Source organism: Onychostruthus taczanowskii, unplaced genomic scaffold (genome assembly GCF_017590055.1).
Source record: "Onychostruthus taczanowskii isolate IOZ18803 unplaced genomic scaffold, ASM1759005v1 scaffold25, whole genome shotgun sequence".
NCBI classification, from domain to species: domain Eukaryota; kingdom Metazoa; phylum Chordata; class Aves; order Passeriformes; family Passeridae; genus Onychostruthus; species Onychostruthus taczanowskii.
In genome coordinates this window covers 5,932,999-5,960,493 of record NW_024499796.1, presented here as the reverse complement: position 1 = coordinate 5,960,493, position 27,495 = coordinate 5,932,999, and the positions used below count along the sequence as shown (strand labels likewise).

Here is a 27,495-nt window from a genome sequence, read left to right as displayed (position 1 = left end):
TGGGGACCCCCATCCTTGGGGTGCCTGGCACCCCGCTTTTGGCTCCAGGCTGGGAACATCTTGCTGTGATTATTTAGGGGTGACTGGTCCTGGCCCATGGAAGGGCGAGGGCAGCAGGGGGGGATGGAGCAGCCCCATCCCCGTTTATAACCCTCTTCCTCCTCCTTGTTTAGGGCCAGACCTTATTCTTGAACTGTCTGGCTTTTCCAGGGGAGACGGCTTTCCCTCAGTCCGTGGCATTAAATAATTAAATGGAGGGAATAATCGTCGGTGAAACCCCCTTGGGTTCGCACTTCCTCGGGCCCTGTGATTGCTGATATTTTTTTGGTTGAAATATGACCTTTTTTATGATCAAAGGGGATCAGAGTTCCAAAGGAAAGTTAAAAAAAAAAAAAAAAAAAGGAAAAAAAAAAAGGAGGGCAAGCATTTTCTTTTTTTCCCAGTCCTAGCGGTCTGGTAAAGTTTCTTTAGACATGCAAAGATTTACACACCTTTCTGCAGGGTGCCTTAAATTACCCTCCAACTCTTTACACATTTCCATGAGCAGAGCAAGAACAGTAAGTCATTGAGAAATTAACTGGCCTTTCAGTAATATCCCCTGTCGGCCTTTCAGAAGGAGAATGCCTAATGACTTTTTTGAAGTAGAGGTCAGGGTTTGCCTTTTTTAAATAAAACAATCTGTATTAATGCAATTTCCTTTTTAGCTGTAGGATTTGCCCCTTTTTTTCCTCAGCATCGTTTTTTTAACGCCACCAGCCACACGAGGCATCCCAAGCAAGACCCGATTGAAACACACACTCCTGGCGCTTCCTAACCCGCTTGAGCAAGCTCTTCTCCTTTATTTTTTTTTTGTAAAAATTGTGTTTTAAAATGGACTTCGAAGCTGGCAAGGTGACTCTTGGCTTTGGGCACAACTTGGGTGGTGCAGGGACAAAGCTGAGCAGGTTTGCTTTACCTGACAGCAGCGCCTGGGTTTTGCTGAGCTGGGTGTGAGCTCTGAGTCCGGCTTTGCTGGGCCAGAACTGCCGGGCTGATGAAGCAGAGGCACGGAATTGGCAGGGCTGAGCTGGGCTCCTCAGGGTGAGGATCTGCCTGGCCACAGCCTGCCAGGTTTGCAGCCCTTGGGATGGACGTGTTTCTGTTTGCCAGCCCTTCATCTTCCTCACAAAAGAAAAGGTTTAAAATATTCTATTTTTTGGTAATCTTATTTGATGTTTTCTTGATATTTCTCTCGTGCTGTGCCAACACCTTGTGCTTCCATAGTGCTCAGCATGGCATGGATCTGGATGTGCTCTGCCAGCCCCAGCCCCTCCTCACCCCAAAACCGTGGGCTGGGGCAGTGCAGCCTCCTTGGAGCACCACCTGGGATGGTGCTGCTCCTTGTGCTACCCAGGTGTTCCATGCTAACGTTCCCAAAATGTTGCCCTGTGGATGTTCTGGTGCAGAGAGCTGGGCTGGCTCATGCACTGCTAAAGGATTTTCTGACTGTGCTGCACCTCAGCTGCACTGGAGGATGCTCAGAGTGGAGTGTGGGGGTGGTGGGGGCTTGGCAGGACCAGAACCCGGCTCTGGGGGTGGGAGGGTGCCCAGCCCCGTGTCCTGCCCAGGCTGGGGATCAGAGCACCCCCTCCACCCCCAGGGCATCGGGCAGGGGCCAGGGCAGTGCCACCCACGGGCGACAGCCAGGAGGAGTCCCCTGTGCTGCAGGAGTCCCCCGTGCCCAGCCCTGCCCTTCCCAGCAGGAATGGTGTTTCTGGATTTACTGAGCAGCTCCTCTTTCTCCTCCATCCCTGCCAGACCCCAAAAGTACAGCATGCCCTGCCTGGCTCCTCTCCTCCTGCTCTCCCCTGCAGCCCTCACAACTCCCCCCAGTGCCTCCTAGCTCCCTGTCTCTGTGGTCGGTGGTTATAAAACACACCAGCCAGCCCCTTGGTGAAGATTTTTCTCCCAGCTTTCTCATTCCCTCTTTTTCTGCCTCTCTTCTGCTCTTTCTTTCTCTCCCTCTCTTTCTTTCCCTGCCAGGAATCCCAGTCAGTCCCAGATGAACCAATACTCCGTGGCTCTGCTATTTCCCTTTTATTCCCCCCCCCCAACAGCGAGATGGGAAAAGAGTGAACTGAAAAAAAAAAAAAAAAAAAAAAAAAAAAAAAGAGAAAGAAAGAAAGAAAAAATCAAAGCGGCACATATTGGATCCAGATGTGCTTACAGCCCTTTCCAGCAATTTAATTAAATTCCCCCAGACAGCCAGGAGGATTTCTTAATGATCAAATTTCCCTGGCTTTCCTCCTAAAATGCCCCTCTTTCTTCGGCTGGCTGTTGCTGTGTCTCCCTGATGGATGGCCAACTCGCATTCTTCCGAGTCCGCCCCGCCAGGGCCGTGGGGAGGCAGGGGCAGAGCCCGGCGCTGTTATCCCAGCCAGGCACCCAAACACGGGGCCAGCAATGGCCCTGCTCCCAAAATCTCTGCTCCCAGGAAATGTGGGGCTGGGGACGCCCCCCTCCCCCGGGGTTTTGCGGTGTGCTCGTGGCACCGGGGGACTCCCACGTGCGTGGTGGCGAGGGAAGGGCTCAGCCCGTGGCTCTCCTGCTTTGTCACCTCCCAGGGCTGCTCTGGAGCCAGGTTTGGTCCCACACCGTGTCCCCAAAGCCTCCTTTCAAGCTGGGGGTTCCCAGGCTGGGGGCAAAGCCTCCGTGGCCTGGAAAGGCACATTTGGGCTGGCACGGCCCTTTGGGGCAGCCCGGTGTCCCCTCTCATCCTCAGGGACAGCGTGGCTGGGGTCAGAGGTGGCACTGGGGTGACCCTGCCTTGGCAGCCCCCCTTTCCCAGCCAACAGCAGAAAGCAGCAGTGATTTCTCCCCAAAATGGTGTCTGTGGAGGGCTGGACCTGCACGGTCCCCACCAGTGGCACACAGACAGGGATGGGGTTTGTGTCTGGTGCTGCCACTGGAATTGTGGGGAGTCCAGGGTTTTCTTGGACTATCAGGGTTTGGGCTTTACCTGGGACTGGAATGGGAATCTCTGCCGCCCAGCCCACCCAAAGTGGGGTCCCTGCAGCCCCACTGCTGAGTGGCTGCTGTGGTTTGAAGCCAGCTGAGCCCCCTTTGCAGAGGGACAAATCCCCACTGTCCCTCACTCTTCCTTGCTGCTCTCCCTCTCTGCTCCCTGCCCAGGGTTGGATGGGGTCATTTCCACCCCTACTCAGGCAAACACGGGGATGACACCCCCAAACCCCACCCGGGGGGCTGCTGGGCTGCACGGGGGGTTCAGGCCAGCTGCCCATCGAGTGCCACCGCACAGCACCAAGTCCCGGTGGCACCGGGGCCACCCTGCAAAGAGCCCTGCCCTGCCCTGAAGGTGGGCTCGGGGTCCAAGGGCTGCAAGCACTGGGGTCCCCCGCCCTGGCACCCCAATTTGTGTGGGGAAGGGAAGGGTGGGAGACAGGGGGGACCGTGACAGCATGTCAGAAAAATGCCCAGCCGGCGCGGCCTCCTCGCCCCCTCTGCCCCGGGGCCACGGCTGCCTGCTGGAATCTGGAAGCGCTCCACCGGAATAAAATAAATACGTAAATAGGAAACCCAAGGCGGCTTCAGTTATTGCCGCTCTGCAGAGCTCCCCGCGCTGGCAGATTCCGCCAGAATAATAATAAAAATAATAATGATGATTATGATAATAGCACCAATAAATCCTGGGCTAATGTTCCCCCTGGTAGCTCTTGCAGCAGGGGAGGGTCACCCCGAGCCCCGGGGAGGCGACAGCCACTGGGTGCCACCTCCCAGCAAAGCCAGCCTGGCTGGGTCCTGCAGAGGGAAGGGGGACATCGGGGGAAAAGGGGGGACACTCGGGGGAGGGGACACCCAGGGATGGGGGACACGTGGGGAGGGGAACACATGGCGGGGGAGACATTCGGGCAGGGAGGGGGGAGGACACCGGGGAAGGGAATACTCAGGGCGTGACACCCGTGAGAGAGGGGACACCGGGGGGGACATTGGGGACATCCTCAGGGACACTGGGGTCATTGGGGACACCTTGGGGACACTGCCAGGGTCATTGGGGACACCTCGGGACACCGGGGGGGTCACCGGGGAGGGGCGGTGTTCCCCCCTCCCTCGCGCGGCCGCGTGCTGCCCCCTGCTGGCCGCGCCCACACGGCCACGCCCCACTGAGGCCACGCCCCACTGAGGCCATGTCCCATTTAAGCCACGCCCATACGGTCATGCCGCTTCATGAGGCCGCGCCTTCCAGCGAGGCCACGCCCTCCTGTTAGGCCCCGCCCCCGTTGTACCACACCCCCTATCGAGACCACGCCCTCGGCGAGGCCCCGCCCCCGGCGGTTCCGGTTCCCGTTCCGGTTCCGGTTGCGGTGCCCAGGCAGGTGAGGGGCGGCGGGGCCGGGGCTGGGCCGTGAGGGGAGGGCGGTGCCGCGGCCTCCCTGCCGTCCCCGTGCTGCTCCGGGAGCTCGGGGCCGCCGGCGGGGGTTGCGTTGGGATTTGTGAGTGATGATGTGTGAAAATGAATCGAGGTTTATGGGCTCGTTTGGGGTTTTTTCCCCTCCGTTACAGCCTGATCTGCCCCCTCAGAGAAAGGTGTGATGAGTGCGTTTAAGGCATATAAAAATACATGGATGCAGCCCACTCAACCTGTCAGGAGTGGTGCATACTCTTCTTTATTTATTTACACCTACATGCCGATAATAACAAAAATATCCCGACTTTAAAGCATTGTAAAACGAACAGAAAAACAAATTCGTTCTCTCTTTATTAGCTTATCTTAATTGGACTATTTAACTTGAGTAAAGATTGATGAGGAAGTGAAGGTGGCTGTGTTACAGATCTTCAGGCAGGTCTCGTTATTGCTCCCGCTGGGTCTGGGGGCTGCTGCCCTTTCCTCCCCGTGGGCTGCAGGGAGATTTTGGGGCTTCCAGGAGGGATCTGGTGGGCTCGGTGCTCCCTGGGGTGGCTCCAGCCTCTTCTCCCATAAAAGCCAGGCAGGGCTTTGCTGGTGACAGACCCCCCAGAGCACTGGGAGCACCCCCAGCCTGGGGGGCTCCTGGCACAGGGGCTTTGTCCCCGTCCTGGCTGCGCCCGGGGCGTTCCCCTCCCGTGCCCAGATAACTGCAGGGTGCAGCTCTGCGTGCAGGAGATAATTCAGAGACACCAGATCGGTGTGTGGGAGGAGATCCCTGCGCTGGGCTGGGCTGCCTTTACATAAGGAGGGGGAGGCTGTGTTTGCTTCTGCATTCAAACCTGCTGAAAGCCGTGTTTGTTTTGAAGGGAGGGAGGAGCCCCTCGGAGAGGGGGCCGTTCTGCAGCCCCCGGGCAGGGTGCAGGGCCAGAGCACCATGCCTTTCCTGCACGGCTTCCGCAGGATCGTCCTGGAGTACCAGCCCCTGGTGGATGAGCTCCTGGGGCTGCTGGCCACGCCTGACACGGAAGGGCAGAGCTCCCTGGAGAGGTGAGAGCAGGGGGATAAACACCCCGGGGTGTTTTTGGGGGATGGTTGGAGCTCAGGGAGGTGGCCAGGGTTGGACAGCCCCCAGTCCTGGGGAGCAGCTCATCCCACAGACCATTCTTTGGGAATGTGGAGGTGGAGCAAGGCAAACACAGGAGATGTGGGGGCTCCCCAGGAACAGCCCTTTCTGCCTGACCCCAGGCAACAAAGCCTGATCTGGGGCTCAGCTGAGGCCCTGAGGCTGCTGCGTAACCCCACAACCAGTGGGTCAGAGACCCACTGGATACAGGAGCAGAGGGAAGACCAGGGATTTTCCTTCTTCCTTGGTTCCACTTTGACCCTTGCACACCTGAGCTATGTTCACTGAGTAACTGCTGGGTTTTTGTGTGTCTCAAGCCCTGCCTGCCTGGACAGTGACAGGAGCCAGCTCTCAGCTGTGAGAAGAGTCCTGGAGAGGGAGACCCACTCCCCATTTTATCAGGAAGGTGTGAGCTATGCCCTGCTGAAGGTCACTGAGCTGGGGCTCGTCCCAGCTGCAGAAATCCTCCTGGAATTTGGTGCTGATCTCAGCTTTGAAGGTGAGGCTGGTGGGAAAGGGGCTGGGCCAGGAGGAGCCAGCAGATGAGAAGCTGCCCAGGGAGGGGGGGATAGCTGGGGCAGAAAGAGGGGGTGCTACCAGCTCAGACACTCCTGCTCCTTGCTGGAGTAGTGTGGATGTGCCTTGTGGAGACCCAGCCACAAGGATGGACTGAGGGACACCAGGGACTCGGGGGCTTTTGGCAGGATGGAGCCATTGGAGCAGCAGGACCCGGGGTGCCTGTGACAGCCCTGTTTTCACTGTGCTCCCAGGGCCCTCCCCAGCTGTCCCCTTCCACTCTTGGCAGGCGCTGGGGCCATTTTGGGGAAGCCCTTTGTTCTCTCTGACTGTTTCTATCCCCAGACCCCGTCACCTACTACACCCCCCTGCACATGGCGGTGCTGCGCAACCAGCCGGACGTGGTGGAGCTGCTGGTGCACCACGGCGCCGACATCAACCGCCGAGACCGGGTACGGCCTTGCTCCTGGCACGGCCAGGCTGAGCCACAGGCCTGAGCTGGTCTGCTGTGAGGGGACAGCCCTCCTGCTCCCCTCCTGCCGTGCTGCTTCCCCTTGGCACATCCCTGTGCCCGCTGTCCGTGCTCTGCTGCTGTGGCAGAAGGTCACGGTTCTTTGGCTGAGCCCCTGCCTTGGAGCAGTGTGGGAGGAGGCTGGAGAGACACTCTTGCTGTGGCCAAGATAAAACCCCAGCAGCACTCCCTGCAGACACAGTCTACAATATCTAGCAGTGTTTTTTGACTGTTTTTAACTGTTCTGCAGATCCACGAGAGCAGTCCCCTGGACCTGGCCAGCGAGGAGCCCGAGCGGTTGCCGTGCCTGCGGCGGCTGCTGCAGCTGGGGGCCGACGTCAACGCCGCTGACAAGAACGGTCTGTGCGCCCTGCCCGGCTCCCCCAGCTGAGGGTGGGCTGGGGCAGGGCACAGGGCTGGGGCCATTTGCTGCTGCACCTGCTCCCTGCTCACAGACGGGTTTGGGAGTTGGGAGAAGCTGGTGGAACCTCCCTGCACTCGGTATTTTCTCCTGCTGTGCTGGCTGTGTGAAAGGGCTGAACCTAGCTCAGTGCAGTCCAGGGGAGGTGGGGTGGGGCTGTGCCTCTGTTGTCCGGTGGTGCCCACTTGCTCTAAAACTCACTCTGCCATGGCACATATACCCACTGAGACCACCACTAGCCCTGCACATGTGGCCTGTGACTGTCCCCACATCTGGCCACCATCACGGGGACAGTGGAAGCCTCTGCCAGAAGAAGGGTTGTCACTCCCTGTGTTTGGCTGTCTGGTGGGTGGGGTGGATTGTTTTCCTTCCTGGCTTTTGGGGTGTCATCCTGTTGTCCTGTGACTGACTGATTGCTCCATTGCAGGGAAGACAGCACTGCTGCATGCCCTGGCCAGCAGTGACAGTGGCCAGATCCACAACACCGACAGCATCCGTCTCCTGCTGGAAGGAGGTAAAGAAAATTCTCCCCTTTCTGGGCTGGCTGAATCTTTGTGCAGCACCAGGCACTGCCTTCCTGACTCCTTTATGGAGTCAGAGTAAAGCCCAGGCGTGCTGGAGTTGGTGCTGGCCTGGCCTCACGCTCTGCAGTGTCAGTTATGTTCTCTGTCCCTTCCTGCAGGCGCAGATGTCAGGGCTGCCACCAAAGACGGTGACACTGTCTTCACCTATGTCATCTACCTGCTGGGAGAGATGGCATACAGCTACACTGAGGAGGAGGCCGAGGACATCGAGCGCTTCTGCTTCCGTGTCACACAGCTGCTGCTGGCCCACGGTGCCAACCCCAGCGAGTGCCCAGCCTCAGAGTCCCTCACACACTTCTGCTTAAAAAGCTTCAGCGACTACTTCCCACTGCTGCGGTTCTTGCTGGAGTCAGGTGCTGCCTACAACTGCTCCCTCCATGGTCCCTCGTGCTGGTCCGGCTTCCACATCGCCTTTGAGCACCTCTGCTGGCACCTCAGTCGCTTCGACGATGAAACCTATTCCTCAGACCTCATCCAGAAGGGTCAGACTCTGCTGGAGCTCATGATGGCCAGTTCACAAGCCATCCAGCTGCCCAGCAATTTTGAGGTCAACACCAGCAGCTGTAGGTTCCATGGGGAGAAGGTCCAGACTCTGTTCTGCTCTCTGAAGCAGCTGGAGCGCTCGCCACAGGCACTGAAACACCTCTGCAGGGTGTTCATCCGGCAGCGCCTGAAACCGTGGCCAGTGGGTGACAAAATCAAGGCTCTGCCTCTCCCAGACAGGCTGAAGTGGTACCTCCTCATCGACCACACTGCTGCTGGGCACGAGGACCTGTGAGCCTGGCAGTGCCTCTGTGTGCTCCCTCCACAGCCCTGCTGTGCCTACAGCCACCGTATCTCTGCTCTGAGACAGTTTTCTCTGCAGCAGGAGGTGCTGCCCATGGAGTCCCTCTCTGTGGCATTCTGGGGGTGTTTTCTTGGGCACAACATCATTGTGTTTGTGAAGGTCTCGTTGCTCTGGGGCATGTCATGGGGAGGCAGGCAGAGCTCCAGGGCATGGGGAAGCTGGATACTGGGGCTGGTTTGGAGGGAGATTAAGCAAAGGCTTGGGGGCTGTGCGTGGACAGGCAGACTGTCCCCTCTCCCAGCCCTGCCATGCATGGGTGATGCAGTGCCTTAGGTGTCCAGTGGAGTTGAGAGATGCCTCAGGGTGCTGGGAGAAGGAAGAGGTGTTCTGGCTTTCCTGCCTCTGGTCCTGGTGGTGGAAGCAGGTCTGGCATTGTCCTGTGGGTGTGGATGCCTTCCATGCTCAGTGTGGGTTTCTGACACTGGGGATGGGAGTGAAATGGGGCTGACTGCTCCACGCCCTCTGAGTTTCTTCTCCCCATCCTGGCATAGAGGAACATCCACCAAGGACATCTCAGAGTTACTGGGCTCCAAAACACACAAAGGGATGTTTCCTAACATCATGGTGTCTTCCCTGTGCAAGGGTGAGGAATGGGCAGTCAGCAGCTGAGTGCCTTGTGCCTCCTTCCCCATTCCTTGGCTTCTTCCCTTGGTGACCACTCCCAGAGTCTTACTCTCCAGTGCCTCCTTCCCAGAAGGAATTGCTGCACCTGGAGGGCTCGTGTTCCAGCCTTGCCACAGCTGCCTGGCTCCCCTTTCTAGGCACTTGCTTCCTCATGACGTGCCAAAGGCTGGCCACAGAGCTGAGCCCCACACAGATTTGTTTGTTTGTACTGTTTTTCATGGGGGATGGATGGAGTAGATGAAGAGGAAAAATCTGTTCTGGTTAAAGAGAGTCTGTATCAGGTGGATGTGTCTGTATCTGGGATTCACTGGCATTTGGAACTGGAACTATGTGTCCTGATGAACTGGTGCTTAAAAAACCCCAGTAATGTGATCAAATTCTGCCCTGGTGTCTGGAATGGGAACTGAACTATTAAACGAGGCCTTCTATAAAAACAACAGGGGCTTGTTTTTCCTTAGGAGAGGTGGGGTGAAGGACAGGAATGGGGGGATGGCTGGAGGGTCGAGCTGCAGCTGACTCTGCACCTGGGCTCACCCCTGGCACGCTGCTGTGCCAGGTCAGTGGCCAGACTTGGGTAAATGAAGAGAATATGGCCAAAGAGGAGATGCCAGGTGATGGTGTGGGGTGCTGGGGGAGCAGTGTCACAGCCATGGAGCTGGAGGTGACAGGCTGGAGGGGTCTGGGAGCAGCTCAGACCACACCAGTGCACTCCCAGGGTTGCAAGGCTTTGTCTGGGATACCCCTATCCCTGCAGGAGGATGTGTAACTCAGGGTCACACACTCCTCCCTTTTTGCTGCCCTTGCACGAGACCTGCTCAGGGGTTTAGAGGTGAGGCCCCCTCAAAGCCCCAGAACCCAGTGTTGCCTCCCCACACCACCACAGGGAAACAGCTGAGGCTTCTCCCTTTTGTCTCACCCAGCTCATTGCTGAGCAGCAGGAAGGGGTCAAACACCCAAGCAAGGAATGGAGCCCAGTCCATGCCAAAGGTGCCCCACGCTCCTGTTCAGGAGCAGGAGCCCTGTGCTCTGCAGCCAGCAACCTGCAGCTGCCCATGGATCACCTCGTGCATGGGAGACCCTCCTGCTCCTGTCCAGAGCCCCTGAAGGTGGCACAGAGCCAACATGCACCCGACAAACCTCACGTGCAGAAGTGCAACAGCAGGAAAATGTATTTGGCAAACACCTCTTTTCACAAACAGCAGCAACTTGGAAGACAAAGTCCCGTCCTTGTCACCAGCCCCTGGAAGGGGAGTCACGACACGGGAGAGACCTTCTCCCGCTGCCCTCATCTCATGGCAAAGGTGTAGACGTGGTAGATCTCATCAGGAAAGTTCTCCTGGCGCTCCTCAGCCAGGAGGTGCAGCCCAGCTCTGCGGATGATCTTATGGACCACGTCCAGGTCCCGGCAGACGCTGCTGTCCACATCGTCCATGATCACACCCTCCTGGGCCATGTTGTCCTTGATGACCACGATGCCGTTGGGCCGCAGGCCGGCACGGCAGCGCTTCAGGAAGTCGGAGAGGTGGTTGTCAGTGAGATGTCCTGGAGGGGCAGAGCAGGGGTTAGAGGGAAGAGGGTGACCAAGGGGAGGAAACACAGAAGCTGCATTTGGGATCCCTCTGGAACCAAACACTTGAGACATCTGCAGGGAAAGCTTTAGCTTGGGGGTGTCCAACTTGTGTCTCACTACCCAACTCCGTCCAACCCACACCTCTGCTCTGGCCTCTGAGGGCTCGGGGAAAAAGTACAGGGCCCCTCCATGGGCTGGGGGACAGCTGCCCACCCCAGGCCCCCACCCATGCTGTGATGCTCATCCTTCATGCAGACCTAAAGCTGCATGAAGGTGCATAGGGCACCTGTCCCTCAAGGGAATGGGACAGGCTGGAAAGACCCCACAAGCAGTGACCCTCACCGATGACCCACTGGATCCAGATGACATCATAGGAGTTTGGCTCAGGGCTGAAGTCCTGGAGGCCGCAGCAGAAGTAGTTGCGCACCCGCCTGCCCTCCTCGCCCAGGTAGCTCTTGGCCTTGGTGAGGAAGTCTTCTGTCACATCCACCATGTCCACTGTCTTGAAGAGGGGCAGCAGCAGCCGCTTGGTGATCCGGCCAATGCCAGCCCCGCAGTCCAGAGCACGGGTTGTCCCCGTCCGGTTGGGGCCATCCTGCAACAACCACCGTGAGGGGTGAGTCCCACTGCGAGGCACCCACAGAGGAGAAACGGGACAACCACACAGAGCATCCCATGGAACAATTCAGAGGGAAGAGCCCAGCTCCACGCTGGGAGAAGGGTGGGGTTTTAGGAGCATGACAAACTCTGCCACCTACCCGCAGAAACCTCTGCAGGAACTTCCTGGAGCTGTTGATGTCGATGCTGGAGATGTGGCCGTAGCCCCCCAACATGCCATCCACCGTGGGGGGCACATCCTTCCAGTACTTCTCTGCCTTGGAGTAAAACTCAAACTCGTTCTCCACCACCTCGCTGGTCATGCTGGCCGAGGGCACGCGCCCGCACGGGACTCACTGCTCCCCTGGGGTGGCAGAAGCCCAAACCAGCGAGGAATGAGTCAGCTCTGCCAGCACCCCACACCTGTTTATCACCCCTTCCCCCTCCCCAGGGCTACTGCAAACTACAAAAACCTGCAGTTGAGAGCAAGAAGGAACAAATATCTAAATCCTGGTATTTTCTGGAGATCAACAAGCCCAAAACCCCTCCCTGGGCAGATGCCTCAGCCAGAACAGGCATGGCAAAGCCTTGCTCAGCAATACACGCGATTATACAATTATATTTTAAGGCTGACCCACCCTTTTCACCTATTCTGCCTCTCCTTTCCCTGTCTTAACATTTTACAGATTCCATGTTTATGTGTGGCGACAACCCCATCAGTCACCTCCAATTACATCTCGAGTTGCTAAAAGTTATCCTGAGCACCTACCTGAGGATTGTAAATCTCAGCCATGACCATAAGTTAGATATTTGCAATATAATAAAGTCAAGGTATAATCAGCAATACAAGCTATAAATCCCCCCCAGGCATCTCATAATTCAAACCACTGTGGATTTGATTAACTGTGCTGGGGATTAGAAACTAGATTTAAGGTGGCCAAAGGGTAAATTCAAGGACTTCAAACACCTTTACAAATAAAGAAATATATAGAGTTCATGGCTTGAATTTGCTGGCAAATACCCCATTAGACACAAAACCTTTTCTATGGCAGCTTAGACAGGCTTGGTGGCCCCACGTGGCCTCGAACAGCCTAGGGACAGGAAAGGGGGACATGGCATCTCAACTTACAGGTCACTGGTGGAAATCCAGTTTGGCTCAGGAGCTGGTCTACGCTGTGATCTAGGAGCAGAGAAGATGGGATTTAAGTGCCAAATCACCCCTCTAGTCCTCTAAGTGTGACCATGGCCCCAGGAAAGCACAGGTAAGAGACACCTGGCCCCACAGGCACACTCCCAGGGAGGCTGGGGGACAGGAGCTGCTGCTGCCCCTTAGATCAGAGGCTGAGCCACGAGTACAGCCAGCGCATGGAGGGTTCTCTTTCTGTGCTCCTGTCTGCGCTCCAGTTTGAGCAGTGCTCCTGTCTGGTCTCACAGGGTGGGACTCAGGCTCACCCTCCCGGCAGTGACCCCATTCCTTGGCCCGGGTTTGGCTTGGTGAGTCCCTGGTGACTCATTTCTCAGGGTGTCACAGGCTACCAGCAGAGGCAGAGAGCACCCAGCCCCTCTAACCCGACCCTAAACCTGAACCCGAACCCTTCCTGCCGCCCCAGGGGCCCCTGGAACGCGGCGGGGGCCCGCGGAAGCGCGGGCAGCCGAAGGCCAGGACTCGCCCCATGGACGCCGCAGCCGTGGGGAGAAGGTCACACGGCGTGGAGGGGTCACCTCAGTGTGCGGCCCTTGGCCCGAGCCCCGGGGCCGCTGGCAGCCCGGGGAGCGGCAGGGGACGGGGGTCCCCAAGCCGAGGGGCTGTGGCTGTGCCGCCCTGGGGGCCCGGGGGTCCCGTCCCGGGCCCGGGGCTGTCACAGCAGCCCTATGCGGTACGAGGGGGCGGTCCCCGCTGCAAGGCCCGACCCGGCCCCTTCGCCTCCCGCTCACCGGGGCTGAGCCCCCCCGCGCTCCGGGCCCGCGGCGCTGCGGACCCCGCGGGCCGCCGGGTGCAGCCCTATCCCGGATCCGGCCCGGGCAGCTCCGCCGGCCCCTCCCGGCCCCCCTCGCGGCCGCGGCCCGTGGAGAGGCGTGCCGGGCGGTGCCGGGGGGTGCCCGGTGCCGCCGCTCCCTCGGGCCGCGGCTGCGACCCCCGGGCCCCCCCGTTACCTCCGGCGGCGGCCGCGCGCTGCCCCCCCACGGGACGGGCGGCCGCGGGGACCAACCAGGCGGCGGCGTGGCCGTGACGTCACCGTGACGCCACCGGCGGGCACTGCCCTGCTCTCCCACTGCTGCCCGCGCGGGGGCGCTCCGGGCCGGGGGCCGGGGGCGGTCAGTGGTGGGATGGCCTGGGACGGACTGGGACGGACTGGGAAGATCTGGAACAGACGGGGGAGGACTGGGGCAGACCGGGCAGCCCAAGGAGAGCCCGCGGGTACCGCGCGGTTCTTGAGGGACAGGCTACCAAGGGAGCCCGGCCGGCAGGCACCGGGGTGACGGGACCGGGGTCCCTAGAACAAGAAGCCACGGGGGTATCCTGGCCGGGCTGCCCGCGTGTCCCCGTCCCGGCTCCTGCTCCTGCCGCTCCTGTCCCGCCGTTGTCCTTGTCCCGGTCCCGTCCCGGTCGCCAGGGGGCGCTGTTGTCCCGCCGTTGCGCCGCGGGAACTTCGGTGCGTCCTGAGGGGAGCGGGACCCGCTTGTGCCCCGGCACCGAACAGCCGGTACCCGCACAGCCGGCACCGACTGACACCCCGGCACCCACACACCCGGTACCGACACACCCGGCACCGACTGACACCCCGGCACCCACACACCCGGTACTGACAGAGCCCGGCACCCACAGAACCCAGCACCGACACTCCCCGGTACCGACTGACACCTCCAGCCCTGGCCCCTCACATGCCCCTTCACGTACCTGTGCCCACCCTGTGCCCAGTGCGGGCACTGATCCCGCTGCTCCGAGCGCCCCCAGCTCTCCGTGCCCTCTCTGCCTGCTCCCGCCGGGCCCGTGGGGAGTTGAGGCCTGAGGGCTCGGCGCAGCTGTGTCCCCTCCGCAGTGCAGCTCACACCATCCCCTTTTGGGGTCTCACACTACCCCTCCGCACCCCCACCCCAGCAGGACAGGGTTAACGGGACCTGGGGGTGCCCAAGGCCTTTGGAAGAGGATTGCTGTGGGGACAGTGACAGTGACAACGCTGGGTTGGCTACAGTTGTGTCTGTGGGGAATGGCGGCTGGTGTGGATTCTCTGCTGTCTACAACCTGAGTCCTTCCCTCATCCTCCCCAGAAACAGAGTTGCACAAAACCTGTAGGGACAAAATCTGCTGGAATTCACCCAAAGCTGTCAGAGGGCAGTGGCCAGAGGAGCAATGTTGCATGGGCACAGGGGGAGCAGGGCCCATTCCCAGCACCTACCTCTCCCAAAATGTCCTCATGGCCCAAACAAGGTCTTGCTGTCCCCAAAACAGCTGCTCAGCCCATGGCCATCCAGAAATCCATGGCACAACCTAGATGTGGCCTCAGGGATAGAGCCCCTTGCCATGGGACATATGCAGAGATGGAGTCCCCACATCTTGGCAAACAAACATCAGCCTGGGACAGGTTTTGGGCCTCCCTGAGTCCCTGTGAAAGGGTCTGAGTGTGCTGGGGACAGCAGTGACCTGAGCTGGTCACACCAGTGCTGACACCAGGAGCGTGTGTTTAGTCAACTGCAGAGCAGGGGACACAGTAAGAGCATCTCTGTGCACAAAAAGCACTGCTTTTTGCAGTTTGTTTTTCATGTTTTAAAGAAACAAGGCTCTTTGTCACCAGGGAGGGGACACTGAGCACAGGGTGGTGGCACCTCGCTGCTCACAGGCAGGAGGGGTGTTTGGGAGGTGCATGGGGGTGACTGTCCCCATGCACAGGCACCTGAATGCCCCAAACCCACCAGTTTTCCCCTCACTGAAGCTGCCAGCAGCCATTGCATTGCTCCAGTTGTCACTTGTGTTTTCAAGCAGGCAATGGGCACCTGCATCCCATCCATGCCACATGTTTTCCATGGTGCCTGCAGTATTTGCTGCCTCTGCTTCCCCAAGAAAAGGCACTTTTCTCCTTTATTTCACTGAGCTGCACTGGGGCTCCTGACGACTCTTTCCATTAAGCCCCAGCCACCTCCTCCATCCTTCTCTATTGCCAAAATCCTTCATGATGGCAGGAAGGGAATGGTGCTGCCATCCCCTCCAGGGGCTGGGGCTCTGCTTTGGCCCCTCAGGTTACAATGAAACTTGCCTTAGCTGAGGGGCAGATCTTGTTTGCAAATGTTTCCTTTGCTTTTATATTATTATTGTTATTAATTTCGTTAAGGTAACAGAATGTGGCTGAAAATTAAAAGGAAAAACTAAACTGAGTGTCCCTGAACGTGCCATGTTTCTAAGCCCAGCTGGGGATGAGGGTCCCAGCACTGAGGACTCCCTGTTGAGTCCCACTCTCTGCTGGAGACAGGTCCAGCCGTGGGGCCAGTTTGTGCAAAGCCAAATCTGCAAAAAAGAGTGGCAGCAGCAGCCACAGCTCCAGCCACGCCGCCGCAGAGCTGCCCATGCCTTCCTGGGCTCAGCTGCCTCCCCGTGGTCACTGCTGCTGGGAAATGCTTTTCCTCTGACGGGTTTCAATCTTGTCACTCAGTAATTCCTTGTGTGAGGAGACAGAAAACACCCCCAGACCCCTCTCTCCAGCCCATTTGTTTCCCTGCACGCCCTCCCTCCTGCTCCCACTGACTCGCCACCTTCCAAGGCAATCATGGTGCTGCGATTGCTCTTCAGGAATATTTTTTTTTTCTTTTCCCCAGGTGCCTAATCACCCTTATTACCCTTTTCTGATTAATTAATTCTAATTAATTTTGCACTATCATTTTTGAGAAGAGGTGACCAGGACAGCACATGTTGTTGCAGGTGATTTGCAAGGCAGGTCCTGCAGTGCTGGCACTGCCCTTCCCTCGGTGTTGTTTAACCCAGGTCCAGGTGGGCACCTCCTGCCCCGTTTGCTGCCATTAATGGCAATTAATAGAGCACTGAAATCTCCAAGGCCATGGGAAGAGCCCTGAGGTACTTTCTTGGGAACCACGGGGGATGTTCCCATCTCCTCTGCTCTGCCTCGGCAGCAGGGTTCAACCCTGGCCAAACCTGCCCCCGTGTCCACATTTGCTCAGCTCCTTCAGCCAGCTCTGCTGTGCCATGGCCAAGGCTTGGGAAGTCAGAATAAATTAGGTCAGGGCTTCTCCATGCTCTGCCAAGAGCCACCAAGGCGCTCAGAAACACAGCAGAGACATGGGTCCCTTTGTCACCTCTCATCTTCCAGCACTGGTGCCAGTCTTCTCCAGGTACCAGCAGGGGCTTCACCCGGGTTGCCCAAGGGCCTTTGTAGCCAAAAGCTGACACGGTTTGGGTGATTCTGCCCTTAAACACAGATGCCTTGGGGACAGAGGTCATTGTCCCTTTACTGTTTGTTCCAGAAGCAGTCCTGGTCTTGACCTCATTCCAAGTGCCTAGTGAAGAGAGGGGACAGGGGCTGGGGGGCTGCAGCCACACTCTTGCCCTTGTCAGGGCTTCCCATGTCCCTGTCACCAGCCACTGGTCGCTGTCCCCAAACAGTCTGGAGCTGGTCAGGCACTTCTGCTGGCCAGGTGTCCACCCAGCACAGCTCAGGGCTGGGACTGTCCATCCCACCTCACTCCCTTGGCTGCTGGCTCTTGTCAGGAGGCTGCAGCACTACACCAACACTGCTGACGCCCCCAGCAGCCCAAAATATAAACCCCATATTTAATATATGTAGTATAATAGATGTGATAGACTATAAACTGCAGCTAATAGATAATGTGTATAGTGAATATATATAAATACTATGTATATAAAGACCATATATATATATACACAATGTGTGCATAATATTGTGAATATAATTGTGTACATATGTGTATATATATACATATATAGTGTAAATGGACCATTTATTCCTACACATATTATATATACAGCATCCCATGTACACTATTCATATATACACATATATTTGTATACCAGATAAGCATATATATATAGGTATATGCATATATACAGGTACACAGATATAGATTTATAGATGTATAGACATACATACATACATACATTATATAAAAAACATTTTAATGTGTTTGTATGGTGTACAGGTTTTGGTGAGGGGAAGGAGGGAGAGAGAGGGAGTATGTATGTCCTGGCTCCCTGGCCAGTGCAGGGCAGTGAAGAGGAAGAGGAGGGAGACACGGAGGAAAGGTACAGCAGCGAGGAAAAGAGAGAGAATACAAACCGCTCCAAGTTACAAACGCTCCCCTCTTTGATTAATTGTACTTTCTGTTTGATAAATGTTACTCATGAGTATAAAATATGCAAAGCACTTAGCAAGTTCACACTGTTTAAAGAACTCAACTAACTAAATTAAAATTCGATGATAGAACAGAGCCGCTGAAGAGCAGCGTGGCAGCGCTGTCTGGGGAGCCAGCCCTGGGCCACGGCCACGCAATCCTGCCCGTGCATCCCTCCCTGGAAAACCCAGCCACGGCATCATCCAGCCCAAGGGAGATGGGTGAGCTTGGTCAGGCCATGGGTGGGGATTTCTTGTGCGGTCCCCAGTGCCGTGGTTGGGGCCCTGTGGGGTGGTGAGGGGCTGTGAGGGGCCATTCCAGAGCATACTCAGCCCCAGCCCTGGTGTGGGGCCGTTTGCTGGCTTGGATGAAGCAGAGCTAAATTGCTTTCATTGCAATGGTTAGTTGCTAAGAACTAACCATTGCATCCAATAAACTTGCTCCAGTGACTCAGTGGCTCCAGTCTACCACCCGAACCACAGACCAGGGGTTTTCTGGCACTGCTGAGCCCCAGTGCAGCACCCCAGAGTCCCACCCTGTGCCCCCTCACCCTGAACCACCACATCACCCTGGTGAGTGTCACCTCCCTGCCCACTCTCAGTGCTGTATCCTTCCAGCCCATTGGAAAAAAAACAACTCAGCCCCTCTTGGCTTTCCCAAAATGGCAGCTGAGCCCCCTCAGGTGACAGGGAGACCCCCGGCATGGGAAGGCTGAGGGATCCAGTCCCTATGGGAGTCCTCCCAGCTCCTATCTCTGCCCCAGCTCAGGGGCTGGGGGATGCAGCGAGCACTCTGGGGAGGATGAGGTGTGCCCTGGGAGGATGCAGCAGGAGGATGCAGAGGGAGGATGCAGTGTGGACACCGAGCAGTGTCCCTGGCTCCCAGTGCATGGCACATGCCTGGCTTGCACTGGCCACGCTCCTGGGCCTCCAGCTCTCTGCCATGCCATCCCGGCTGAGCAGGGCTTGCTGGAGGCGGCTGGGCTTCGAAAGCAGCAGCAGCTGTGTCAGGCAGGTAGCAGCTCCCTCCTGCCTGCAGCTGAGAGGAGAAAGAGAGGAAAACCTGGCCTGGATCTGGCCTGACTGAGCTCTTCCCTCTCTGATTCAAGAACCCCACTGGAGAGGTTTAAGTTGCTGGACAACCCACAGGACCCCAAACCACCATCACTGTCACAGCACTTCACTGGAAACCTAAAAACATCCTAAAACCATCCTCAGCAGTGATGGAGCTTCATAATTTCTGTGATGCCAGCAAAACCAGACAGAATGCTGGTTCTGATAGGAAAAACTCTTCAAGTCTTACTGCCATGGGCTATTTCTTCACCGCCTCATTCTCCTGAGCCTCCTGCCAACCCTCCAGCCAAGCCCAGTTCTCAGGGCAAGAAGATGCAGGCAGGAAATGAGCAGGTCAGAGGGATTTGACCGGGGGAATGAGATTTTTTTTTCTCCAAAGATCGAAGTTTCACAAGGTGAAAGAATCCTTCTGCAAGGCATGACCCTGCACCTCCGATGGGCAGAGACTAAAATGATCCACACTTTGCAAAACTTCCTGGGAGATTTCGGCAGGCAGGGATGAGCTGGTGTGGCACCACAAGGCGCTGCTGCGGAGCCAGCCCCGAGCCCAGCCCGGAGCCCATCCCCAAGCCCAGCCCCGAGCCCCCGGCGCGGCCCCGGAGCCCCCGGCACATCCCATTGCGGCACGGCCGATGCCGCTCTCGGTGGGAAGAAGCCGGCTCAGCTTATCCTTGCAGTTTGAGCAATGATTTCGCCCCTGTGAACCCACCCGGCTGTAAATCCTGGCACAGACAAGCCCCAAACATTCATTTCAGGCAACGCAGTTTGTGTCATCTCGGCATTAGCATTTGCACTCTTATTAATTAATACTTGTTAAACCAAGACTAAAAATAAAGCGCTCGGCTCCCTGTCTCAGCTAACGCCTCTTTGCCCTCGCCCGGCAGCACGGCTGGGCTGTGGCAGGCTCAGCACCCAGCTGCTCCCTTCTCCAGAGCCAGAACTGGAGAAAAGGACTGTGTTGAAGCAGGAATCCTGCTAAAGGAAAAATCACCCCTTTCTGCACCACCTTGGTGGGACAAGCCAGCCTTCCCGACCATGGCTATGGGCGTGGGGGGAGTGACAGGGACAGCAGCACACGCAGCATTTAACTTTTTTTTTTTTTTTTTTTTTTTTTTCCATTCCAGTTTCTGAATTTGTTTTTCTTTTGCTGCCCTTTTTCTTCCTGGGCTGGGCCAGCTTGGTTGCACTTCCCATTCAGAGCTGATTTCATTTCCCAGGCAGGACATCCCAGGAGGGCTCGTGTTCAGGAAGGAAATGGTTCATCATGGTGGGCACAGGTGAGCTCAGTGCCTGCACACAGGCAGGTGCTGCCACTGCTGCCTTCAACAGCATCCAGCAGGCAGCAGATGATGCAGAAGTCCCTTTTTCCTGCCTGGGACTGGTCCTGCCCGTCAGCATCCCTTTGGATGCAAAGCAAGCGGCTGCACATGGGGGTTAGTGCTGATGCTGGAGCACCTGTGGAGGAAAAAAGGGCCTGAAATGGGGGTCAGAAAAGCTTTTGGGGAACCCCAGGGGTGAAACCCAGCTGGATTTGGACACAGATCATGATACTCCCTACCACAATCCAGCCAGCCATTAAACCTACCAGGCTCCATGTTTCCTCTGTTCCCAATTTTCCAAGCTCTTGGGCCCCTTTCAGAGCTCATCTGAGCAAAGAAAGCAAACTCTCAGCTCAAACACCTTCCCATATAGATTCTATACATTCCAATAGATCTACAGCACACAGACCTGTGGATCACTCGGAGCCAAGGCACGGTGCTGGATGGATGAGGCTGTGCCAAACACAGGGAAGGCAGCCTGGCCTGCAATATTTAATAACACTAATGATAATAACAGCAGTAATAGTAATAATAACAATGGTAATTTGTTTGTTAACAGCTATTAATGAAAAGCAAGCCTGCAAATTTATGTGACTCCAGGAAAGCCCCAGGTCACCAATCTGCTTGACTTAAATCACCAAACCCTGTAACTCTTGGTCATTCCTCTGCCTTGGGTGTCCTTCCCAGACCCCCTTGGCTTTAATCTTCTGGAGAAGCCCAGGCTCCAGCAGAGCAAAGCTGGAGTTCAGGCTGCCATCCTCCTTTGCTGTGCTGTGACAGCCAGGTGTGGATTTGGGGGATACCAGGAGTGGATTTAGGGGGTGGAGGGGCTCTCCCAGCCCAGGCTGTGGGAAGGAGAAGCTGATGGCCAGGTTTCCTCTGAGCCTGGCTGGTACCAGGGCTGGCAGCAGGAGCAGCACTTGGGGATGCAGCACAGCTCACACGCATTGGGAGTGAATGTTAATGGTGCCGAGCTCCTGGGAGAAATGATCAAATTCTTGGAATAAAGCGGGTAGGAGAGGAAGGGGAGGGGGAGGAAGGGAAAATAACTCCACAGATTAATCCAGCTGATGAAAATTAAAATTGGGCATTGCTGAACTAACCCCAAAATGAGCAGCTTTGGAGCCACAGCTCAACCTCAGCCTGGGTCGGGTCTACCTGAGCCCCTGCCAGTGCCCCCAGACCCCACAATGGGTTCAGCCAGGGACTCCCTGGGTGGCCTTGGGACAGGATCAGATCCCAAGGCTGTGAAGGGATGTGCTAACCTTGCTGTGAGCATCCCCCTCTTCAACAGTGTTTATCTTCATCCCTGGTGCCTTCACTTCACCCAGCTTTACTTGCCCAGAGGGTGAGTACCCAGAATTGTGAGGTTCATTTCAATAGCAAATTTTTTTTTTTAATGAAATGTTGTGAGCCTTTAATTAATTTGTATTAACTACCTTGAGCCTTAAAAGACTTGGTTTTGTCCACTGTGATCTCTGGTGAGGGTGGATCCAAAGATCCTCCTGGCCCAAAAAGAAGACAGAGACTCAGCAGTGATCACAGAACTTGGGGAACTGCTGCTTTAAAAGAAAATAAGGCAAAAGTTTGGGAGTGGACCATGCCATGAGCTGCAGGATACAACCCTCCCAGCCAGCAGCTTCCTCCTGCTGTGCTCCTCTTGGAACTGGAAAATCTCCTGTGGAGCCCGGGAAGTCCCGTGGGAAGGAAGTGACTCCAGCATTCCCAGGGTGCCTCCAGAGGTACAAAGGGACTTTCCTTGGCTTGAATCACCATAGGCACATTGGCTGGAGCTGCAGAGGGCACAGGGCTCCGAGCTGGGGGCACAGGGAAGCTTCAAAGCTCTGTGCTGGGGTTGGGGCTGCAGCCGTCCTGGGGGGACACCCATGGGTGGGACTCCCCTGCACGTCCTGCTCAGCTGCTCCCCACCTTCCCTCCTGCCTGCACTGTGCTGCCAGCCAGCCCCTCTCCCTGGCTGTGATTTCATTTTGATCTCGGGCTGCTTCCCTCCCTCCCTTCATCCCTCCTCCCTTGCTGGCTGCTGCCAAGTCCGCAGGTTCCTGCTGTGACCTTGAGCTGGTTTCTGGAGCCGCTTGTGGGTTTCTTAAAGGAGCCATGGGGTCTCCCACCACCTCCTTCCTGCTGTCCCAAACTCCAGCCCAGCTATGCACTGGACCCCCTGGGGTTGGGGGGAATGGGGAGTGAGAGCAGGGCCCCCCCAAGGACAAAAAAATTGGGAGAGGGTGGAACTATCCAGTTCTGTGGCCGTAGAGTCATAGGTTGGCCACACTCACCACCAACTCCTGCGCATTCTCTGAGGTCAAACAGCCACTGGGAAGGGGGTTTCTGGCCACCAGTCTGTGCACGGGGTGGAAGAGGCAAAGTTGCTCACGATCCCCAGAGAAAGTGGTGGCATGGCAGGTGTGGGGGTGCTTGGGCTGGGGGGGTGCACCCACCTCTCAGCACGAAGAAGGGTCCATGGCCCTCCCTGGCTGTGCCATGGCCTTTGAAGCCCCACAGGCTCCAGCTGTAGCAAAGAGAGCTTGAAAGTGAAGGTGATGCCAGCTCCTCTCCAAAGCCAAGCCACAGGGCAGAGGGCAGCTGTGGAGAGGGGCTCCTGTTTCCTGCTGGCCCACGTGTGTGTCTGTGCCAGCGCAGTGAGACCCGTGGGGAAGCTGCTGCTTGCACCCAGCACTGGGTGCTGCACAGAAACTCCAAACCCCATGAGCATCCCTCTGCCCCAGTGAGCAGTGTCTGAGCCTCAGCAGGACAGAAACGCCTCAAAAGGCCCTCACTCCAACTCCTAAGGCCCCACCAAAACCACCCAGGAAAATAATTCTCCAGGTTAAACCCCATATGGGATGTGGCATGGCCCCATGGGGAGTGTCAGCTCTTGGGCTGAGACTGAGAAGCCAAAAGGCACCTCAAAGTGCAAATAGCTCTGGTGTGGATGGGCACATGGAGATTCTCAAAGGAGCAGCAGTGTCCTGGTGCTCATGCCACAGAGGTTTTAAGCTGTGATTTAGCTAATCTGGACAGGCTGAGGTTCCAGCCTTGCTTGCCCAGTCCAGGCCATACTAAAAGCTCCATCAGCCAGAGAAGACCCCAATCAATAGGAGCCTTCAAGGCAAGTCATAAAACTTTGAAATTATGCAAGCAGCTCTCAGTGCTGCTCCACAGCAAAGGCAGTCTTTAATTCATGGGGATGCTCCTGGGGAACCAGTGAGAGGGCTCTTAAATAAAGGAAGAGAACAAGGGGCTGCACTGCTGCCACCTTCATGGGGTGTACAAGGCTTGGATGGGCTTGGAAGTTGCTGCAGTGACAAACGCACAGCTGAGCCTTCCTCCCTGCCCTGCCCTCATACACAGCCCATTGAAGGCGCTGGAGAAATCCAGAGGTGCCTCCAGACTCCACCTTGGAGCATCTCAATCCCAGGGAGATACTGAGCATGCAGCACCCCTCTCTGCCACCTCACAGGTACAGGGATTGTGGGACTCCATGGCGACCCCAAAATCAAGCAGTACCCTGTGAGCTGGGAACCAGCAACACCTTCTGCCTTGGACATGGAGCTCATGGTGACTCATAACAGCATGGGAAGGAGCATGAAGGGATGTTCTCAGCCCCCTCTATTATAAATATTGAGGGAAACTGAGGCACTGCAGAGTTGCAGAAGCAGAAGGGATAAAGGATAGTTACAGGAGAAGCTCAGTAGGATCCTTGACTTGGAGCAGACCAATCACTCAGGGAATGAAAACCCAGGGGGAAAAAAAGGCCATAAAAAGTAAGAGTCACATTTGGACCACACAAAGGCACCAACAGGCCACCAAAAGTCACAACATAGTAGCCAAGGCATCCCTGGGAGCCCCTTGTCCCACAAGGAGAGGAGAAATCTCACCTCTGCCACCTTCACCCAAGCTGTTGGGACCAGTGCACTGTACAAGGAGCCAGGTCCAGCCCGTGGGTGGCAGGGACCAAAGTGCTCCGGGCTGTTGAGGCAGCACAGGAGGCTCAGCCCTTGTCCCCAGCACCATGGGGCCAGCTCAGGAAAGCCCAAGCTCACATCCCACCCAGCGTGGGGACACAGCCCTCAGCTCAGGCAGCGCCACAGCAGGAGGAGGAGGGAATGGAGCGGGATAAGGAAGGAGAGAAGGGAGGAGAGGGAAGAAAAGGAGAAAAATGAGTTTTCCTCCTGCCCCAGCGGTGTGGCGATTGATCGGGTGCAGGCTGGTGTGGAGCGGTGCTGAGAGCCTCATTCCCCACCGCCGGCTCACAATTATTGGAAAAAACCCGGCGCTGCTGCTGCAGTGAAATTAGTTATTGATCTCTTGTCTGGGTGACAAGCGCTGTGCTGGGGCTGCTCTCCCACCGTCCAGCCCCGCAGCTCCTCCGCCCACCCCGCCGGGGCTCAGCCCCCCGCGGCTGCCCCTGCCTGGGTGTCCGGGAGGGGACCGGAGCTCTCAGTGCTCACCCTGCTCCAAAGCTGCTCCCCAAAGAGGCTGTGCTCACCCCACCGCACGCAAGGAGGTGTCAGTGGGAGAAAAAGGATGGGACCCCTGAGTGCTGACAGCCCCCCGCCCACGCAAAGCTTCTCCCCCCCCCCCACCCGCCACCATCTCCCGTTCCCCAGGGATTGGGGTCAGGCTGTCCTGAGCCCTTTTCCATTTCCCGATAACCTGGCTATCGCGGAGGGTGATAAGGCAGAGGGAAATCAGGCAGCCAGAGAGCTTTTGTTGTCTGGAAAGGCTCTGCCCATCTCTGGCTGCAGCTGGCCGGAGAGGCTGGACCAGCGTCGGCTGCCTGGTCCCGCAGGGACAGGGGCACGAAGGGACTGGGCTGGGGCAAACGGAGTCTTCTCTTCCCAGGGGAACTTTCACAGTTTCAGTAAAAAAAATTAAAAAATTAAAAAGTCAGGTATTTATTTTCTTTTTTGTAATTCCTGGCGGGAGGTAGGGACAGCAGGGGACATTTCAAACAATCCTGTTTTCTTCCAGACTTAGTCACCGGAGAAACACTTTGCCCCGGGGCAAAGATGGGGTTTGGTTTCCAGAGGGTTTGGTTGCAGAGGGTTTGTTTGGAGTCTCACCTTTGCTTAGAGTTCATCAAGGTGTTTCTTGTCACTGGCAGGGACAGGCTTGAGGCTGGCTCTCGAGTCTCCTCGGTCCCTTCAGGGCTGTTTGACTGTTCATAGGATTTTTTCCCATCAACATTTTGCCCCAAAAAGAAACTCCCGGAAGTGATCCCTCCCCGAGGTGTAATTAAAGTGATTTTGGGATGTAAACGAAAAGCCAGGTGATAGGTTCCTGAGGGCCAGAGGTCACTGTAAAACCCAAAAAAATTTTTGCTTAGGTTCCTGAGGGCCAGAGGTCACTGTAAAACCCAAAAAATTTTTGCTTGGGCTTCTGTAGGGTCCCTGTGATGGGAACGCAGCCGGTGACCCTCTGCCTGGAAGGTGCCATGGGTGGTGGCTGTGAACTGGCATCTGGGGGTGACCACAGGGAGGGCATGAGCTTGTGGCACTGGCCATGTACAGAGCCTGCAGCGTGTGCTGGTGGCAGGATGACAAGAGGGGACACAGTGGGGACAGGATGGACCAGAACCTGTCCCATGAGTAGCTCCCAGGGACAGGCAGAAAGTGCCAGTGATGTGACAGGCAACGGGGACAACAGCTGGAGGCCACTAAGAGGCACCAGGATGGCTCATGGGATGTCCCCAAGCCCTGTGGCAGCGGGCACAGCTCTCACCTCCCGCCTGCCTCTCAACATCCCAAGCAGGCAAGACCCTGTCTGCATGTGTGTCCCTGGGGAGGCTGAGGGATCCTGGCCCCTTTCCCAGCCCCAGACAAAAGCCTGGGAACAAAAGCCTTCGGGATGCGGGAGGCATCTCCCGGCCGGGGGGTATTTGTTTAGCCCGGGGGGAGGTGAAGAGGGGAGAGGAAACTGCATTTCAAAGTGTTTCACCCTTTGAAAACCCTTCACAGCCCCCCCAGTGCCCTCTGCATGGCCCTGGTATCCCTATGAGAGGACACCAAGTCCCCTCCGGCCACCTCCGCGTCTCTGCTGGGAAGGGAATAAGAAAGATGTGGAAAGTAAAAAAAAAAAAAAAAAAAAAAAAAAAAAAAAAAAAAAAGGAAATGCAGCCAGGAGGAGGGAGCAGATCGCTGCGGGAGCATTTCTCTGGCTCAGCCCCTCTCTGGGTGGGGAAGTTGGAGCCCCAGCCCCAGGGACTGACTGCTGGGCTGAGAGTGTGCTTGAGAATTCATGTGTTTCTCCCCAGTTGTCTTCATTTTGACAATTACACTGTTGGGTTTTTGGGGTGGGGATTATCCTGCGGATGGATCAAAGCCTGCACCTGGCCCCTTCCCAATGTACCAACACCCAGAGCAGAGCCCCGGGCACACAGATCTCCTTGGAGGTACTGCAGGAGGTTGGCAGAAGCCACCAGCTCAAGCCCATCCCTCACAGCCCTGCCCAGGCTTCACCAAGAGGGTGCCACCAACACAGGGAGGGCTCTGGCCACCTACAGTCATCCTCAGGCTGCTTTTGCACATCCCCTCTCCATATCCATCACCCAAAGCTGGGCACATCCCTGCACATACAAACCCTCAGTATTCCTAGCTGTGACACCAGCCTGTGCTGCAGGGACACCACACACATCAGGTCTCAGGTTCCTGGGGCTGTTTCAGTGTTTCACCACCCTAAAAACACCATTTCCTCTGGGGCCAGGAAGGGAGGTGCAGCAGAAACAGCCTCTGGCATCTTCTCCTGAGATGCAGCTTCCCAGTTTGCAACCGGGCACTGTCCCAGTGAGTTCACCCTGTCGCTGCACAGGAAGGCACCGTGCAAGTGACACAGCGTGGCCCCAAACCTCCCAAACCCCTCTAAAGGTGGGATGTGGATCCCAGCCACTCCTGCCACCCTCCAGAGCTTAGCACTCCATTGAGATGAAGCGGGAGAGAGGTGCAGACAACGGGGCTGACCGCATCCACCGGCTCTCCGGGCTCCCCGCTTCCCTCTGGCGCGCTGGCGGACGCCGAGCCCACGCCGACAGCGGCGGCTGGGCAGATGGAAAGACCAAATGATGGCTTTGCAGGGGGCCTGGGATTTGTTTGAGCCATCGCTGTCTCAGTGAGTGACTTCGAATAACGGATACACTTGAGAAAATCGCCATCTGCTCCCGGACAATTCGCAACCAGAGGAAAAGGTGAAATAAATTCAGCGACTGTATTATCCGCCCGTCCGCGGCTCCGACAGCAGGGTCAGGCTTTGTGCAGCGTCCTGAAAGTGATTTGGGAATGAGAGGATGGTTTGGGATGAGCAAAGAGCAGACAACCAGAAAAGGGTGGAAGAGTTGAGGCCCCGGGATGTTGCGCCCACAGCAGGGCTCTCCTGGCATCCTGGGTTTGGTGAGTTTGGCAGGAAGACAAAATCTCACCAGATCCTTTTTTTTTTTTTTTTTTTCATCTCTGAATTTCAAGTGCCTCCTGCTTCCAGCTGGGCTGGAAATACCACAAAAACAGATGCTACAATGCAGCACATTTCGTGTTTCAA

At 56.7% G+C, this 27,495-nt stretch overlaps 2 protein-coding genes across 4 annotated transcripts; one reads left to right on the top strand and one right to left on the bottom strand.

The window, feature by feature from the left end:
* Positions 1-4,333: 4,333 nt before the first annotated feature.
* On the top strand, positions 4,334-9,471 carry ASB6 (ankyrin repeat and SOCS box containing 6). Of its 2 annotated transcripts, none has more exons than XM_041406943.1 (7): positions 4,334-4,373; positions 5,272-5,452; positions 5,846-6,027; positions 6,390-6,496; positions 6,806-6,914; positions 7,404-7,490; positions 7,659-9,471. In XM_041406943.1, exons 2-7 carry the CDS (start codon positions 5,340-5,342, stop codon positions 8,336-8,338), a joined length of 1,278 nt encoding a protein of 425 aa, XP_041262877.1. In that variant the 5' UTR covers positions 4,334-4,373; positions 5,272-5,339; the 3' UTR covers positions 8,339-9,471. The 2 variants fall into 2 exon arrangements, with proteins under 2 accessions (XP_041262877.1, XP_041262878.1); XM_041406944.1 differs by lacking the exon at positions 4,334-4,373 and adding an exon at positions 4,374-4,490.
* A 711-nt stretch (positions 9,472-10,182) lies between these two features.
* On the bottom strand, positions 10,183-13,450 carry NTMT1 (N-terminal Xaa-Pro-Lys N-methyltransferase 1). Of its 2 annotated transcripts, none has more exons than XM_041406945.1 (5): positions 13,353-13,450; positions 12,328-12,378; positions 11,360-11,562; positions 10,944-11,196; positions 10,183-10,573 (listed from the first exon to the last, which is right to left on the bottom strand). In XM_041406945.1, exons 3-5 carry the CDS (start codon positions 11,519-11,521, stop codon positions 10,317-10,319), a joined length of 672 nt encoding a protein of 223 aa, XP_041262879.1. In that variant the 5' UTR covers positions 11,522-11,562; positions 12,328-12,378; positions 13,353-13,450; the 3' UTR covers positions 10,183-10,316. The 2 variants fall into 2 exon arrangements, with proteins under 2 accessions (XP_041262879.1, XP_041262880.1); XM_041406946.1 differs by lacking the exon at positions 13,353-13,450 and adding an exon at positions 13,134-13,325.
* Positions 13,451-27,495: the final 14,045 nt, after the last annotated feature.